The sequence below is a fragment of the Monodon monoceros genome, unplaced genomic scaffold (assembly GCF_005190385.1).
Source record: "Monodon monoceros isolate NGI ecotype Baffin Bay Population unplaced genomic scaffold, NGI_Narwhal_1 Super_Scaffold_11, whole genome shotgun sequence".
NCBI lineage: Eukaryota > Metazoa > Chordata > Mammalia > Artiodactyla > Monodontidae > Monodon > Monodon monoceros.
This window is the reverse complement of record NW_021703767.1, coordinates 90,440,349-90,459,227: the sequence shown is the minus strand read 5'-3', so window position 1 is coordinate 90,459,227 and position 18,879 is coordinate 90,440,349. Positions and strand designations below refer to the sequence as shown.

Below are 18,879 nucleotides of genomic sequence, written 5' to 3'. Positions count from 1 at the left end.
TTCAAATTACAGGAACACTCTACAAAGTAGAAAGAGCCCAGTAGACACATAACAATATAGGGTAACATATCTCATGTTCTCAGAAGGGAAGATAACAATTCATTTTACAATTTTTTTTTCTTGAAATACAGGATACTCCATTAAGAGCATGAATTTTTGAGTCAGAAAGATAAGGCTTCTAATTCTTACCTGTCATTTACTTGCTTGATGATCTGTGGCAGTTTGCTTACCTTAATTAATCCTCAGCTTCTCTGAAATGGACATGCCAATACAGGGTTGGGTGAATATTAAATAAGATAATTATGTGAAGGGCTTGACAGTGCCGGGAACATTGCAGTCTCTCAACAATCAGTTCCTATTTACTGGTATTATTATTAGCAGTAATTAGTAGTAGTAGTAAATAAATTTAATACTTTTAGTAGAATATATTTAGCCAGAATATTTTTGGTGGAAGGATTGTAAAAGTAGTATTGATGGTGAATCTTCCTTTTGACATCATGACTATAAAATGTTTACTTTGAGCCCTTGAGATTCTCTCTTCTGAGATTGGCCCATTTATCTTTACCAGGTGATCAACCCAACACGCCTCAACTGCTAGCTCTGGCCTCACGCCTGCGGGAGAGCGCTGAACTCTTTCAATCAGATGAGATGCGTCCTGCTAATGACCCCAAGGAAAGAGCTCCCATCCGTGTGCGGATGCTGAATGAGATTCTCCAAGACATGGAGAAAAACTTCCTGGTGCAGCGGGCACCTCCAGGGTTTTACAGGTAGGATGTGTGCTCAAAATTTGTATTTTTATGCCCCTCAATGAAATATTTGTGTTTAATGTTCAGAATGTGTACCTTCTGTGAACATAATGCTATTTTTTTAATGTGAAGAAATTATTATATCTACAATTTTTTTAACAAATTTATTTATTTATTTATTTATTTATTTTTGGTGGCATTGGGTCTTCATCGCTGCACACAGGCTTTCCCTAGTTGCGGCAAGCAGGGGCTACTCTTCATTGTGGTGTGCGGGCTTCTCCTTGCTTTGGCCTCTCTTGTTGCAGAGCATGGGCTCTAGGCATGCTGGCTTCAGTAGTTGTGGCATGTGGGCTCAGTAGTTGTGGCTTGTGGGCTCTAGAGCACAGGCTCAGTAGCTGTGGTGCACAGGCTTAGTTGCTCCACGGCATGTGGGATCTTCCCAGACCAGGTCTTGAACCTGTGTCCCCTGCATTGGCAGGTGAATTCTTAACCACTGTGTTACCAGGGAAGTCCTATATCTACAATTTGAGGAGCATTCTCCTCCCCCAAAGCAAAGTTCAACTGCATAAATAGAGAATAAAGAAAACTTTATTTTTCTTTATACCTGTAAATATTGATATTATCTGTAGATATAATTTATATCTATATGATAATGGTTTAGCAGTATCATATACAAAATGACTAAGATTTTTTTTTACAATTAAAGTCAATATGAATCAAATGTGTTATAGCTACTGAAAAACCAAATGGATTTATAGGTTGTACTGCGAGAAATACGCTTTCTTGAATGAATCAGGAGATGTCTATATTATTCTGTCCTAGTAAGTCCACTTCTAGAGCATTGGATTTAATTCTAGAAACTACATTTTAAGAGGGAGTTAAGTATGTTTAATATTCAGGGGAGAGTGGAATTTACAGGAATCTTGAAACAACCAGGGGATTAGACATATTTGGTTAGAGGGTCACAATAGAGTGATTTCTGAAAACATTTAAACAATTTTAACAGATATTTTAATAAAACAATTTTCACATAGAACAGGGATTCAATTTAGGCTCTTAGAGGATGATACAAATATGTACTTGTTTTTGAGGTTCCAGAAATAGTAGAAATTAAACAAAGAGGGAAAATGGAGTTTAAAAGATAACATGTTTTAAATGTTTTTGTTTTTTTTAATAAGTAACATTTATTGACCACTAAATATGTCTCAGGCACTATGTTAAAGACTCTCCACGCATTAATTAATTTAATCCTGGCAAAACAGCCAATGGATTAGGTACTCTTAGTGTCCCCATCTTATAGATGGAGAAACTGGTTTCAGAAAGGCTAAATGACTGGCCAAAATAATAAAGCAGACTTCAGAGAATGTCCTGTCTCTCACTTTACTAAAAATGTTTTTTCTGTTTCTTTTTTAAAAATTTTTATTTTATGTTGGAGTACAGTTGATTAACAATGTTGTGTTAGTTTCAGGTGTACAGCAAAGTGATTCAGTTATACATATACATGTATCTGTGCTTTTTCAAGTTCTTTACCAATTTAGGTTATTACAGAGTATTGAGCAGCATTCCCTGTGCTATACATTATGTCCTTGTTGGTTATCTATTTTAAATGTAGCAGTGTGTACATGTCAATCCAAAACAACCATCTATCCCTCATTCCCTGTGCTATACATTATGTCCTTGTTGGTTATCTATTTTAAATGTAGCAGTGTGTACATGTCAATCCAAAACAACCATCTGTCCCTCCCCCGACCCTTCACCCAAGCAACCATAAGTTTGTTCTCTAAGTCTGTTTGTTTTGTAAATAAGTACATTTGTATCATTTTTTTAGATTCTGCATATAAGTGATATCATATGATATTTGTCTTTCTCTGTCATATTTCACTTAGTATGATAATCTCCAGGTCCATCCATGTTGCTCCAAATGTCATTATTTCATTCTCTTTAATGGATGAGTAATATTCCATTGTATATACGTACCACATCTTCTTTATCCATTCCTCTGTTGATGGACATTTAAGTTGCTTCCATGTCTTGGCTATTGTAAACAGTGATGCAATGAACATGGGGTGCATGTATCCTTTCAAACCATAGTTTTCTTCAGATATATACTCAGCAGTTGGATTGTTGGATCGTATGCTGGTTCTGTTTTTAGTTTCTTAAGGAACCTCCATACTGTTCTCTATAGTGGCTGTACCAAATTACATTTCCACCAACAGCGTAGGAGGGTTCCCTTTTCTACACACCCACTCCAGCATTTATTTTATGTAGACTTTTTGATGATGGCCATTCTGACTGATGTGAGGTGATATATCATTGTTATTTTGATTTGCATTTCTCAAGTAATTAGTGACGTTGAGCATCTTTTCACGTGCCTCTTGCCCACCTGAATGTCTTCTTTGGAGAAATGTCTATTTGGGTGTTCTGCCCTTTTTACTGGCTTTGTTTTTTTGATATTGAGCTTCATGAGCTGTTTGTAAATTTTGGAGATTAATCCCTTATCAGTTGCATCGTCTGCAAATATTTTCTCCCTTTCTGTGGGTTGTCTTTTGTTTTATTTACAGTTTCCCTTGCTGTGCAAAAACTTTTGAGTTTAAATAGGTCCCATTTGTTTATTTTTGGTTTTGTTTCCATTATTCTGGAAGACAGATAGAAAAAATATACTTCTGTGATTTATGTCAGACAGTGTTCTATGTTTTCCGGTAAGAGTTTTATAGTATATGGTCTTATATTTAGGTCTTTAAACCATTTTGAATTTATTTTTGTGTATGGTGTTATAGAATGTTCTAATTTCATTCTTTTTTTTTTTTTTTTACATTTAGCTGTCCAGTTCTCCAACCACCATTATTAAAGAAATTGTTGTTTCTCCATTGTATAGTCTTGCCTCATTTGTCATAGATTGATTGACCATAGATCCTGGGTTTATTTCTGGAATTTCAATCCTATTCCATTAATCTATATTTCTGTTTTGGTGCCAGTACCATACTATTTTGATGACTGTAGCTTTGTAGTATAGTCTGAAGACAGGGAGCAAGACAGTCCAAGAACATAGTATATCTTTCCATCTGTTTGTGTCATCTTTTATTTCTTTCATTAGTGTTTTATAGTTTTTGGAGTATAGGTATTTTGCCTCTTCAGGTAGGTTTATTCCTAGGTATTTAATTCTTTTGGATTTGATGGTAAAGAGGATTGTTTCTTTAATTTCTCCTTCTGTTCTTTTGTTCTTAGTGTATAGGAATGCAAGAGATTTCTGTGTATTTATTTTGCCTCCAGCAACTTTATCAAATTCATTGATGAGTTCTAGCAGTTTTCTGGTAGCATCTTTAGAATTGTCTCTGTATAATATTATGTCAACTGCAAAAGGTGACAGTTTTACTTCTTCTTTTCCAGTTTGGATTCCCTTTATTTCCTTCTCTTCTCTGATTGCTATGGCTAGGACTTCCAAAACTATATTGAATAAAAGTTGCAAGAGTGGGCATCTGTGTCTTGTTCCTGATCTTAGAGGAAATGCTTTCAACTTTTCAATATTTACTATGATGTTGGCTGTGTGTTTGTCATACATGGCCCTTATTATGTTGAGGTAGGTTCCCTCTATGCCCACCTTCTGGAGAGTTTTTATCATAAATGGGTGTTCAATTTTGTCAAAAGCTTTTTCTGCATCTACTGAGATGATCATATTATTTTTATTCTTCCATTTTTTGATGTGGTGTATCACACTGATTGATTTGCAGATATTGCAAAAGGCTTGCGTCCCTGGGATAAATCCCACTTGATCATGAAGTGTGATCCTTTTAATGTATTGTTGGATTTGGTTTGCTAGTATTTTGTTGAGCATTTTTGTGTCTATGTTCATCAGTGATATTGGCCTGTAATTGTCTTTTTTGTGGTATCTTTGTCTGGTTTTGATATCAGGGTGATGGTGGCCTCGTAGAATGAGTTTGGGAGTATTCCGTCCTCTGTGATTTTTTTGAACAGTTTCAGAAAGATAGATGTTAACTCTTCTCTGAATGTTTGATAAAATTTGCCTGTGAAGCCATCTGGCCCTGGACTTTTGTTTGCTGGGAGTTTTTTCATCACAGTTTCAATTTCATTACTTGTGATTGGTCTGTTCATATTTTCTGTTTCTTCCTGATTCAGTCTTGGGAGATTGTACCTTTCTAGGAATTTGTCCATTTCTTCCAGGTTGTCCATTTTATTGGCAAAGAGTTGCTTGTGGTAGTCTCTCCATGAGAGCCTTTGTATTTCCATGCTGTCTCTTGTAACTTCTTGTTCATTTCTAATTTTATTGATTTGTATCCTCTCCCTTTTTTTCTTGATGAGTCTGGCTAAAGGTTTATTGATTTTGTTTATCTCTTCAAAGAAACAGCTTTTAGTTTCATTGATCTTTTCTATTGTTTTCTTTGTCTCTATTGCATTTATTTTGGCTCTGATCTTTATGATTTCTTTCCTTCTACCAACTTTGGGTTTTGTTTGTTCTTCTTTTCTAGTTGCTTTAGGTGTAAAGTTAGCTCGGTGGTTTATCTGAGATTTTTCTTATTTCCTGAGGTAAGATTGTATTGCTATAAACTTCCCTCTTAGAATTGCTGTTTATGTGACCCTTAGGTTTTGGATCATCGTGCTTTCATTTTCATTTGTCTCTAGGTATTTTTTGATTTCCTCTTTGATTTCTTCAGTGATCCACTGGTTGTTTAATAGCATATTGTTTAGCCTCCACATGTTTGTGGTTTTTACAGTTATTTTCTGGTAGTTGCTTTCTAATCTCATAGTTTTGTGGTTGGAAAAGATGCTTCATATGATTCAATTTTCTTAAATTTACTCAGGCTCGCTTTGTGGGCTAGTCCTTGATCAGTCCTGGAGAATGTTCCATGTGCATTTGAGAAGAATGTGTATTCTGCTGCTTTTGGATGGAATGCTCTATAAATATCAATTAACTCCAATCGGTATAATGTGTCATTCAATGCCTGTGTTTCCTTATTGATTTTCTGTCTGGATGATCTGTCCACTGATGAAAATGGGGTGTTAAAGTCCATTATTGTGTTACTGTCAATTTCTCCTTTTATGGCTCTTAGTGTTTTCCTTACATATTGATGTGCTCCAACGTTGTGTGCATATATATTTAAAATTGTTATATCTTTTTCTTGGATTGGTCCCTTGATTGTTATGTAGTGTTCTAGTGTCCTTCTTTGTGTGTTGTAACAGTTTATTTTAAAGCCTGTTTTTTCTGATATGAGCATTGCTATTCCAGCTCTCTTTTGATCTCTATTTGCACTGAATAACTTTACATCACCTCATTTTCAGTCTGTATGTGTCCCTAGATCTCAAGTGGGTCTCTTATAGACAGCATATATATGGGTCTTATTTTTGTATCCATTCAGCTAGTCTATGTCTTTGGGTTGGGGCATTTGATGTTTATGTTTAAGGTAATTATTGATATGTATGTTCTTACTGCCATTTTGTTAATTGTTTTGGATATGATTTTGTAGGTGTTTTCTGTTGTCTTCTCTTGTGATTTGATGCCTAACTTTAGTGTTGTGTTTGGATTCCTTTTTCTTTTGTGTGTGTATATCTATTGTAAATTTTTGGTTTGTAGTTACCAGAAGGTTTTGATATATAAGTCTATATATAAACAGATTGTTTTAAGTTGCTGTACTTTTAATTTCAAACGCATTTTCAATGTCCTGCATTTGTGCTCTCCTCTTCACACAATTGCTTGTTTTGATATATATATGTGTAGATGATTTCCTACCTTTACTGTATTTTTGCCTTTACTGATGAGCTTTTCCATTTGTAATTTTCTGTTTCTAATTATGGCCTTTTCTTTTCTGCTTAGAGAAATTCCTTTGGCATTTGTTGCAAAGCTTGTCTGTTGGTGCTGAATTCTCTTAGCTCTTTCTCATCTGTTAATCTTTCTCTTGATTTTGCTGTCAAAACTGAATGAGTGCCTTGCTGGGTAGAGTATTCTTGGTTGTAGCTTCTTCCCTTTCATTACTTTAAATATATCATGCCACTCCCTGCTTGCCTGTGGAGTTTCTGCTGAGAAATCTGCTGATAATCTTATGGGAATTCACTTGTATGTTATTTGTTGTTTTCCCTTGTTGCTTTTAATATTTTTTCTTTCTTTGTCTTTAAATTTTGTCAGTTTGACTACTAGATGTCTTGGTGTGTTCCTCCTTGAGTTTATCCTGTCTGGGACCCCCTGGGCTTCCTGGACTTGGGTGACTGTTTTCTTTCCCATGTTAGGGAAGTTTTTAACTATTACCTCTTCAAGTATTTTCTCAGTTCCTTTCTCTCTCTCTTCTCCTTCTGGGACCTCTATAATGCAAATGTTCTTGCATTTAATGTCATCCCAGAGGTCTTTTAGGTGGTCTTCATTTATTTTCATTCTTTTCTCTTTATTCTGTTCTGAGGCAGTGATTTCCACCATTCTGTCTTCCAGCTCACTTATCCATTCTTCTGTCTCAGTTATTCTGCTATTGATTCCTTCCAGTGTGTTTTTCATTTCAATTATTGTATTGCTCATCTCTGTTTGTTTGTTATTTAGTTCTTCTAGGTCTTTGTTAAACATTTCTTGTATCTTCTTGATCCATGCCTCCATTCTTTTTTTGAGATCTTGGATAATCTTTACTATCATTACACTGAATTCTTTTTGGGTAGATTGCCTATCTCCACTTCACTTCATTGTTCTTCTGGGGTTTTGTCTTGTTGCTTTGTCTGGGAGATATTTCTCTGCCATCTCATTTTGTCTAACTTTCTGTGTGATTGTGGTTTCTGTTCCACAGGCTGCCAGGTTGTAGTTGTTGCTTCTACTGTGTGCCCCCTGGTGGATGAAGCTGTCTAAGATGCTTGTGCAGGCTTCCTGCTTGTAGGGAGTGGTCCCTGCTCACTGGTGGTTGTAGCTGGTTCTTTTCCCTCATGGCCAAGGGCCATGTCAAGGGGCATGTTTAGCAGGCAGCTGTTTGTTTTCCTCAGGAAGACTTTAAGCAGCCTGTCTGCTGATGAGTGGGGCTGTTTTCCTGCCCTGTTGGTTGTTTGGCCTGAGGTGTCCTAGCACTGGAGCTTACAGGCTGTTGTGTGGGACCAAGTCTTGGTGAGAAAATGGAGGCTTCCAAAAGGGCTCACACCAATGTGTACTACCCAGAACTGTCACTGCCAGTGTCCTTGTCCCCGCAGTAAACCACAGCTGCCCCCCACATCCACAGGAGACTCTCTAATACTAGCAGGTAGGTCTGACCCAGGCTCTTATGTGGCCACTGTTTTTTTTTTTCCTGGATCTGGGTATGCACAGGACCCTGCATGCACCCTCCAAGAGTGGAGTTTCTGTTTCTCCCAGTCCTATGGAATTCTTGCAATCAAACCCTGCTGGCCTTCAAAGCCAGATATTCTGGAGGTTCCTCCTCCCATTTTCAGACCCCCAGGCTGAGAAGCCTGACATGGAGCTCAGAACTTTCACTCCTGTGGTAGAACGTCTTTGATATATTTATTTCCATTTTGTGGGTCACCCACCTGGGTGGTATGGGATTTGATTTTATTGTGATTGAACCCCTCATACCATCTTGTTGTGACTTCTTCTTTGTATTTGGATGTTCAGTATCTTTTTTGGTAGGTTCCAGTGGTTTTTTTCAATGGTTGTTCACCAGTTAATGGTGATTTTGGTGTTTCCTTGAGAAGAGGTGAGCTCACATCCTTCTACTCTGCCATCTTGTTTGGATCACCTGTTTTAAATGTTTTATTTGATTTTTGTATAAAGCACAAAAGATAAAAACATACACCTCTTTGTGTAACAGATGCACATATAATGTATGCGTATAACATTCAATAAACACGTGTGTGTGTATATGTATATATTTTTTGGATATATGTATGTGTACACACACACACTAGGCATATATATATTATTTATATATATATGTCTAGTTCAGGGTTTATCATGGGAAAAGGTGGGAGACAAAGAGGTGTTGGAGAAAGAGTAAGGTAAGAAAACTATTTGGCCCAGAACTCTCTTCATAAAGGTACTTTTGCACCACATCAGTTATATGTATAATATATACACACACACACACACAAATAACACCCTGGACTACACATATAGTGTATGATCAAAGCTACAACTAAGACTAAAGAATTGAAACACAGGAATACAAATCTTAATTACATATGAGAAAAATTTCTAACAAGTTGTGTTCTTAAAAAAAAAAAAAAAGGTACTGATGAACTTAGTTTCAGGGCAGGAATAAAGAGGTAGACATAGAAAATGGACTAGAGGACATGGCGGGGGGTGAAGCTGGGGTGAAGTGAAAGTAACATCAACATATATACACTATGGAATGTAAAATAGTTGGCTGGTGGGAAGCAGTAGCATAGCACAGAGAAATCAAAATCAGCTCGGTGCTTTGTGATGACCTAGAGGGGTGAAATATGGAAGATGGGAGGGAGGCTCAAGAGGGAGGGGATATGGGGACATGTGTATACATATGGCTGATTCGCTTTGCTGTGCAACAGAAACTAACACAGTATTGAGAAGCAATTATACTCCAATAAAGTCCTACTAAAAACAAAAAAAAACAGTATGATGCTTTTATAGAGTGGTGAACTCATTACCACTGTAGGTATTAAAACAGGCTAAGTAGCCCTAAGCACCTGAATATTTGGGCTACATGAGGTTTAAGATGCCTTTTAGTACCAAAATTCTGTGATCTGACAAATCACTTGATCTCTCTACACTTTAATTTCTGCATCTATAAAATGAGATGATGGAATGAGACCCTTTTGTAATAAAACCCCTTTTCTGACTTCTGATATTTGAGGATTTTCCTTCATGATTTTAATCTCAAATTCACATTTAAAATCTTTATTTTATATCATCTTTTTAACATTATGACTCTGTATCATAAGACTTTGGAAAACATTCATTTATCACAGCAGACACTTTTAAGGCACTTTGTAAGCCCCAGGTACTCTTGTAAGCACCAGAGAAAGGAGTCACCTTAAGTTAAAAACATCTGCCTTGATGAGGTTATATTCCAGCTGGGGGGATGGGGAAACAGAATGAACAAGGTAATTTAGTAAAATATAGTGTATGGTAGATGTAATGACTGCTAAAGAGAAAAATTAAACCACATTATTAAATCCAGCATTATTAAAAAGTCTTTATCAAAGTAAAGTAGATAAATTATATCTTTTAGAATATATTATGTAAGTTATATTTCCTTCACTTTTAGTTTATAAAAAATTCAGATATTAGTATCCTATATTAAGGACATAGTTTTATATGTTATGAAATATATAAAACTTTCTCCCTTTGCCCTTTTTGGCTCTTGCACTAAATACAGGGGACCTCTCTGTGGTCTGAGTTACGTGTATAGTAAACTTTATTATTCCTTCAACGATTTACTTTATCATGCATTTGGAGTAGAAAAGAAAATATTTGTTTTCCTCTGAGTTAACAATGATTAAGCAAGTGATATTTTCTCCTGTTAATAATATGATTACAGCATACCTTGTATTCCAGTATGCAAGGCCCAAAATGTTGATTATGATAATGTTCTAACTCATATAACAAACTTTGTAGTTGAAAGCTTATGGTTCAATATTTTGGCATTATTTTAAACTATTACTCTAATTATTGAAAAAAATACATGTTTGTTTGCATTCTTCTCCTTGGCTTTATTTTCACATATATGCCAACAATACAGATAGATTAAATACTTCATTCTGATTTATCTAACTGACCTTTATTCCAAGATTGTCATGAATTTTTACTTTATTTCTGAAATATATAACAAATCAATCATCCTACTTTATTTTTTTTCTTGGTAGAGAATTCACATTTCTAATTATTATTGACACAAAAATTTCAAAATTGCAGTAGACTTTCTACCTTCAATTCTTGGAAGCACTTCCTTTATGGGAGAGGAAATGTTCAAAGGAAAAAAGATGAGTATGACAGGATGATATAGACTTTAGGAAGATGGAAAAATTGATTCTTTATTATGACAACTATTTGGAGAAAAGATAAAATTGTTAATTACATTGTACAAAACAACATTTGGTGAACAGTGTTCTTTTTTTTTTTTATGTTAAGGAATCTTTCTTTAAAGATGTTATCCATGTAAGATCTCACTCTTCAAACCAATGGTGTCATGACAATTCTCATCAAATATACAAGAAGGAAGTCAAATGTGATTTGCTTTTTAAGAAAGTAGTTGACAGAAGTTCACTGTATAAAGCTAAATGTTGCATTTGGAATTTGGATCATGTCTCAAAGGATACTGCCCTAAAACAAAAAGTGTCACTGAACACTGAAATGTCTTATTTTTGGAATACGTGAAAGAATTTTCCCCATTATTTGGCATCAGAAAATTCAAAGATTTCAAGTCCTATGATATTACATCTAAAACTGCCTGACTCTCATTCTCATAAATAAATCTTCATTGAACACTGCTCTGTGCCAGCATACTGATGGAAACTGGCAATATAAGATCCCTACCTTCAAGGAATTTAGCCTAACTCAAGAAGTAAAATATATAAATCATAATTCAAATAAATTTCCAGAACACTTATGCAAATTGCCCAATGAATGCTACAGGTAAGAAGTGCTATTGGGATTTAGTGAACAGAGAAATTATTACCTTGTGGCATTCAAAAAAGAATTTATAGGAAAAGGGAGAAATTTATCTGGGCTTGAGGGAATGGTAGGATGCCCAGTAAATTAGGGAGTGCTATATAGACTGAATGTTTGTGTCCTCCCAAAATTCGTATGTTGAGATCTAATGATGATATTTGGAGGTGGGACCTTTCAGAGATAATTAGGTCATGAGGGCAGAACCCTCATTAATGGGATTAGCACTCTTATAAAAGAGACCCCTGAGAGCTCCCTCATCCCTACTGCCATGTGAGAACAGCGCCATCTATAGACCATGAAGCAAGCCTTCACCAGACGCATAATCCGCCTGCACCTTGATCTTGGACTTCCCACCCTCTAGAACTGTGAGAAATAAATGTGTGTTGTTTATAAGTCAGTCACTCAGTCTATCGCATTCCGTTGTAGCAGCCCAAACTGACTAAGGCAGGGAGCATTACCAGGGGAGGATAGTGTGAAGAGAGACAAAAAGTAAAGTAGAGGTTGTGTGTGGTGTGCTGAGGAGTGAAGCACAGGAAGTGGAATTGTTTGAATGGTTATTTAGTTAATGATTATGGAGAGGTAGGAAGGAATCAAGTTACAGAGTCCCATGAGTGCTCTGTTGAGAGGTTTGGAATTTAGTTATTTTTTACACAAAAGAAGCCATGAAGAAATCTGTGTTAGATTTACCTGGTGCTCCAGATAGGGTGCCCTGGAGTTGGGAAGTCAGGGAGACTACAGGTGTAAAAATGGTATGGAATGCTGAGAACATGATTTGGCACATTGGAGTCAGGAACGAAGAGCAAAGAGCAAATTTGGGAGATGGTATTAAGGAAGATTTGAAGAATTTAGCAAACAAGAGGTTCGAATCTTATTTTGGGATTTTTTTTTTTTAGGGTTCGCATAGAGCTAGGCAAATGAAGCATGGTTTAGTAGTGGAAAGAGTCTCCTCTCTGCCCATTTCTCCAGCCAGTTGGTTAAGGCACTCAGTATCTCTGGTTTTCCATGTAATTGTATGATAATCTGTTGATAAAAATTTCTATCTAAAGTCCCTTCTAGCTCTAAAAATCGGATTCAATGCATATCCACTGCATTAAGCTTCACAACCTGTACAGTAAGGGAGATTCTTCTAATCCTGAGGGAGGGGACCAAGAAAGAGCACAATGATAGACTGCAATGGTGCAATGAAAAGCTGCAAAGGGCTCCAGATGTACTGAGCTTAGTAGGCAGTGGAGAGCAGATGCAATGATATATATGATCAGGGACTATTCATGATTGATAGTTATAGTGAAAGTGAAAGTGTGTTGAAAACTACAAAACATTGCAAAAATATTACTACTATCAAGATTCAGCAGTGTAAAATCTAAATCGTTGCCCCTGAGTAGGGAGGGGATTATGTATCAATATTTCCTTAAGTATTCTGAATATTCTCTCTCCCTCCTTCCTTTACTGTGATTCTAATATGTACTACTCTACTGCTTCCAAGGGACTGGCATATCTGCAGATGAGATCTTGTGGCACCTGTGTTTTGTTGTTGGCTTCGTTTTAACTCCCTATAGTTACTACTGTGCAAAGGCAGAGTAAGCAGTATGACCCAGTGACCTATGCAGTCTCCACTAAAATATATATATGTAAAAAATATTTTAGGTTTAGAGAAAAATTGAGTAGAAAGCACAGAGAGCTCCCATATAACCCTTCACACACACACAGTCCCCTCATCTCCCAACACATAGTTCCCCTATTATTAACATCTTACATTAGCTTAGTACGTTTGTTATAGTTGATGAGCCAATATTGACACATTATTAACTAAAGAGTCTACAGTTTATGCTAGGGTTTACTTTTTGTTTTTTACATTCTATGGATTTTTGACAAGTGTATAATAGCATGTATCCACCATTTCAGTATCACTGCCCTAAAAAAATCTGTGCTCCACCTCTCCATCTTTCCCTCTCTCCTCCCTGAGCCTCTGGCCTTTTTACTATGTCCACAGTTTTGCCTTTTCTAGAATGTCATACAGTTTGAATCATACAGCATATAACTTTTTCATATGGGCCTCATCACTTAGCAATCTGAAATTGTTTCCTCCATATTAATTTCTTTTTATCACTGAACAATATTCCATTGCACAGATGTACCAGTTTATCCATTCACCCATTGAAAGACATTTTAGTTGTTTTCAAATTTTCACAATTATGAACAAAGCTTTTACATACATTTGTAGGCAGGTTTTTGTGTGGATGTACATTTTCAATTCATTTGGGTAAATACCAAGGAGCACAACTGCTGGATCATATGATAAGCCTATGTATAGTTTTGCAAGAAACTGCCAAACTGTCTCCCAAAGTGGCTATACCATTTTGCAATCCCACTAGCAATAAATAAGGTTTTTGGTTGTTCCACATCTTTGTCAGCATTTTCTCTTGTCAGTATTGTTATATCATTTTTAAATTTGTAATTCTCTAATGATATATGATGTTGAACATCATTTTATGTACTTTTTATCTGTATATCTTCTTTGGTGAGGTGTTTGTTCAGATCTTTTCCCTATCTTTTAAATTGAATTGTTTTCTTATTATTGAGTTTTAAGAGCTCTTTTTATATTTTGGATGCCAATCCTTTATCAGATATGAATATTGCAAATGTTTTCTTAAGCATGCCTGTTGTAGAGCAGAAGTTTTAATTTAATTAAATCCAACTTATCTTTTTTTTTCCATGGATTGTGCTTATGGTGTTGTATCTAAAAATCCATCAAACCTAAGGTCACCTAGATTTTTCTCCTATGTTGTCTTCTAGGTGTTTTATAGTTTGGTGTTTTATATTTAGGTCACTGATCCATTTCCCGTTAATTTTTGTGAAAGGTATAAGGTCACTGTCTAGATTCATTATTTTTGCATGTGGCTGTCTTGTGCTGGCACCATTTGTCAAAAAGGCTATTCTTTCTCATTGAATTGCCTTTCCTCTTTTGCCATACAATTTGCTTTTAGATTTTTTTCTTGGGTTAAGACTTACTTAGGAGTGGAATTGCTGATCATGTGGTGAAATAGGAAGGTTGGAGAGGGGTGAAATTTCCCTCCCCAAGCTGGGATAATATTGCAGTATTGCTCTTTGACAAAATCTTTCCTCTGGAGAGTAGGCCTTTGTGATAGAGAAGATCCTGGAAGGGTTTCCTGATGGTTACTCTTCCTCTTCCCCTGCCACAGCCCTCAGGCGATTTTTCTCAGCTCCTCAAGTGATTTAGAATACCTCTACCACGGACAGAGATAAGATGGAAGAATAGACAGACGTGAGCTCACCTCTTCTTATGAAAACATGAAAATCACAACTAACTAACTGCTGAAAGACAATCAAAAAAAAACAGGTGGAACCTACCAAAAAAGATATCCTACATCCAAAGAAAGACAGACAAAGAAAGAAGCCATATGAGATGGTAGGAGGGGCTTAATTGCAATAAAATAAAATCCCATACCCACAAGGTGGGTGACCCCACAAAGTGGAAAATAATTATACCACAGAGTTCTCCCACAGGAGTGAAAGTTCTGAGCCCCATGTCAGGCGCCCCAGCCTGGGGGTCTGGCAATGGGAGGAGGAGCTCCCAGAGAATCTGGCTATGGAGGCCAGTGGGGTTTGATTGCATTAATTCCACAGGACTGGGAGAAACAGAAACTCCACTCTTGGAGGGTTCATACAGGGTCTTCTGCACACCAGGACCCAGGGAAAAAAGCAGTGACCTCATAAGAGCCTGGACCAGACCTACTTGCTAGTATCAGAGTGTCTCCTCAGAGGTGGGGGCATTAAATGCACCAACATTCTCAGTATAGGGGTTCCAGAAGGAGGAGAGAGAGAGAAAAGAAGACCTGAGAAAATATTTGAAGATATAATAGCTAAAAACTTCCCCAACATGGGAAAGGAAACAGTCACTGAAGTCCAGGAAGCGCATGGAGTCCCAGGCAGGATAAACCCAAGGAGGAACATGCCAAGATACATAGTAATCAAATTGACAAAAATTAAAGACAAAGGAAAAATATTAAAAGCAACAAGGGAAAAGCAACAAATAACATACAAGAGAATTCCTATAAGATTCTCAGCAGAAACTCTGCAGGCCAGCAGGGAGTGGCACAATATATTTAAAGTGATGAAAGGGAAGAAGTTGCAACAAAGAATACTCTACTCTGTTGAGCAAGGCTTTCATTCAGTTTTGAAGGAGAAATCAAAACCTTTACAGACAAGCAAAAGCTAAGAGAATTCAGCACTGACAGACCAGCTTTGCAACAAATGCTAAAGGAATTTCTCTAGGGGGAAAAGGCCACAACTAGAATCAAGAAAACTATAAATGGAAAAGCTCACTAGTAAAGGCAAACATACAGTGTACTTACTGTAAGGTAGGAAATCATCTGCACACAAATATGATATCAAACCCAGCAGTTGTACAAAGAGTAGACCACAAATTCAAGACACTGGAAATACATTTGAAATTAAAAGACCAGCAACTAAAAACAATCTTGTTTATATGTAGACTTCTGTATCAAAACCTCATGGTAACTGTAAGCCGAAAATCTATAATAGACACACAACATGCAAAAGAGAAAGGAATCCAAACACAACACTAAAATTAGTCATCAAATCACATGAGAAAAAAAAAGAGGAAGGGAAGAAAAAACACTTATAGAAGCCTATCCAAAACAATTAACAAAATGGCAGTAAGAACATACATATTGATAATTACCTTAAAAGTAAATGGATTAAATGCTCCAACCAAGACTAGACTAGTTGAATGGATGCAAAAACAAGACCTGTATATATGCTGTCTACAAGAGACCCACTTCCAGACTGAAAGTGAGGGGTTGGAAAAACATATTCCATGAAAGTGGAAACAAAAAGAAAACTGGGATAGCAATGCTCATATCAGAAGAAACAGGCTTTAACATAAAGACTGTTACAATACACAAAGCAGGACACTACATGATGATCAAGGTATCAATCTAAGAAAAAGATATAAAAATTGTTAATATATATGCACCCAACATAGTATTTACCTTATATATTGAGATTCTCAAGCAGTCATACAAGGAGAAATCGACAGTAACACAGTAATAGTGGGGGACTTTAACACCCTACTTTTCATCAATGGACAGATCATCCAGACAGAAAATCAATAAGGAAACATAGGCCTTGAATGACACATTATTCCAGATGGACTTAACTGATATTCATAGAGCATTCCATCCAAAAGCAGCAGAATACACATTCTTTCTTCTCAAGTGCACATGGAACATTCTCCAGGATTGATCAAGAGCTGGCCCACAAAGCAAGCCTCGGTAAATTTAAGAAAATTGAAATCATATGAAGCATCTTTTCTGACCACAAAGCTATGAGATTAGAAAGCAACTACCAGAAAAAAAACTGTAAAAACCACAAACATGTGGAGGCTAAACAATATGCTATTAAACAACCAATGGATCACTGAAGATATCAAAGAGGAAATCAAAAAATACCTAAAGACAAATGAAAATGAAAGCACGATGATCCAAAACCTAAGGGTCACAGCAAAAGCAGTTCTAAGAGGGAAGTTTATAGCAATACAGTCTTACCTCAGGGAATAAGAAAAATCTCAAATAAACCACCAAACTAACTTTACACCTAAAGCAACTAGAAAAGAAGAACAAACAAAACCCAAAGTTAGTAGAAGGAAAGAAATCATAAAGATCAGAGCAGAAATAAATGCAGTAGTGACAAAGAAAACAATAGAAAAGATCAATGAAACTAAAAGCTGGTACTTTGAAAAGATTAACAAAATCAATAAACCTTTAGCCAGACTCATCAAGAAAAAAAGGGAGAGGATTCAAATCAATAAAATTAGAAATAAACAAGGAGAAGTTACCACGAACAGCACAGAAATACAAAGGCTCATGAGAGACTACCACAAGCAACTCTTTGCCAATAAAATGGACAACCTAGAAGATATGGACAAATTCTTAGAAAGGTACAATCTCCCAAGACTGAGCCAGGAAGAAGTAGAAAATATGAACAGACCAATTATAAATAATGAAACTGAAACTGTGATTTAAAAAACTCTCAACAAACAAAAGTCCAGGACCAGATGGCTTCACAGGCAAATTTTATCAAACATTGAAGAAGAGTTAACGTCTATCCTTCTGAAACTATTCCAGAAAATCACAGAGGAAGGAACACTCCCAAACTGATTCTATAAGGCCACCATCACCTCAATACCAAAACCAGACAAAGATACCACAAAAAAAGGCAATTACAGGCCAATATCACTGATGAACATAGACACAAAAATCCTCAACAAAATACTAGCAAACTGAATCCAACAATACATTAAAAGGATCATACTACATGATCATGTGGGATTTATCCCAGAGATGCAAGCATTTTTCAATATCTGTAAATCAATCAGTGTGATACAACAGCTCAACAAATTGAAGAATAAAAACAATATGATTATCTCAGTGGATGCAGAAAAACCTTCTGACAGAATTCCACACCCACTTATGATAAAAACTCTCCAGAAAGTAGGCATAGAAGGAACATACCTCAACATAATAAAGGCCATATATGACAAACCTATAGCTAACATCATACTCAACAGTGAAAAGCTGAACACATTCCCTCTAAGATCAGGAACAAGACAAGGATGTCCGCTCTTGTGATTTTTATTCAACATAGTTTTGGAAGTCCTAGCCATGGCAATCAGAGAAGAAAAAGAAATAAAGGGAATCCAAACTGGAAAAGAAGAAGTAAAACTGTCACTTTTTGCAGATGACACGCTACTATACATAGACAATCCTAAAGATGCTACCCAAAAACTACTAGAGCTAAGCAATGAATTTGGTAAAGTTGCAGGATATGAAATTAACACACAAAATCTGTTGCATTTCTTGACCAGCAAGGGCTTAATTTCCAAAATATACAAACAGCTCATACAGCTCAACAACAAAAATAAACAACCCAATCAAAAAATGTACAGAAGACCTAAAGAGACACTTCTCCAAAGAAGAGATACAGATGGCCAAGAGGCACATGAAAATATACTCAACATTGCTAATTGTTAGAGAAATGCAAATCAAGACAACAATGAGGTATCACCTCACACTAGTGAGAATGGCCATCGTCAAAAAGTCTACAAAAATAAATGCTGGAGAGGGTATGAAGAAAAGAGAACCCTCCTACACTGTTACTGGGAATGTAACTTGGTACAGCCACTATGGAGAACATTATGGAAGTTCCTTAAAAAACTAAAAATAGAGCTACCATATGATCCAGCAATCCCACTCCTGGGCATATATCTGGAGAAAACCATGTTTCGAAAGGATACATGTACCACAGTGTTCATTGCAGCACTATTTACAGTAGCCAAGGCATGGAAGCAACCTAAATATCCATCGACAGGGGAATAGATAAAGAAGATGCGGGATATATATATATATATATATATATATATATATATATATATACAATGGAATATTACTCAGCCATTTAAAAGAATGAAATAAT

At 36.2% G+C, this 18,879-nt stretch overlaps 1 protein-coding gene across 2 annotated transcripts in view; it reads left to right on the top strand.

The window, feature by feature from the left end:
* NAALADL2 (N-acetylated alpha-linked acidic dipeptidase like 2) overlaps nt 1-18,879 on the top strand; it is a 1,153,076-nt gene that overhangs the window by 1,100,133 nt on the left and 34,064 nt on the right. For both annotated transcript variants that reach the window (XM_029214633.1, XM_029214632.1), the window contains one exon: nt 569-767. In XM_029214633.1, the coding sequence (XP_029070466.1) occupies nt 569-767 (199 nt within the window). The remainder of the gene's footprint in view (nt 1-568; nt 768-18,879) is intronic.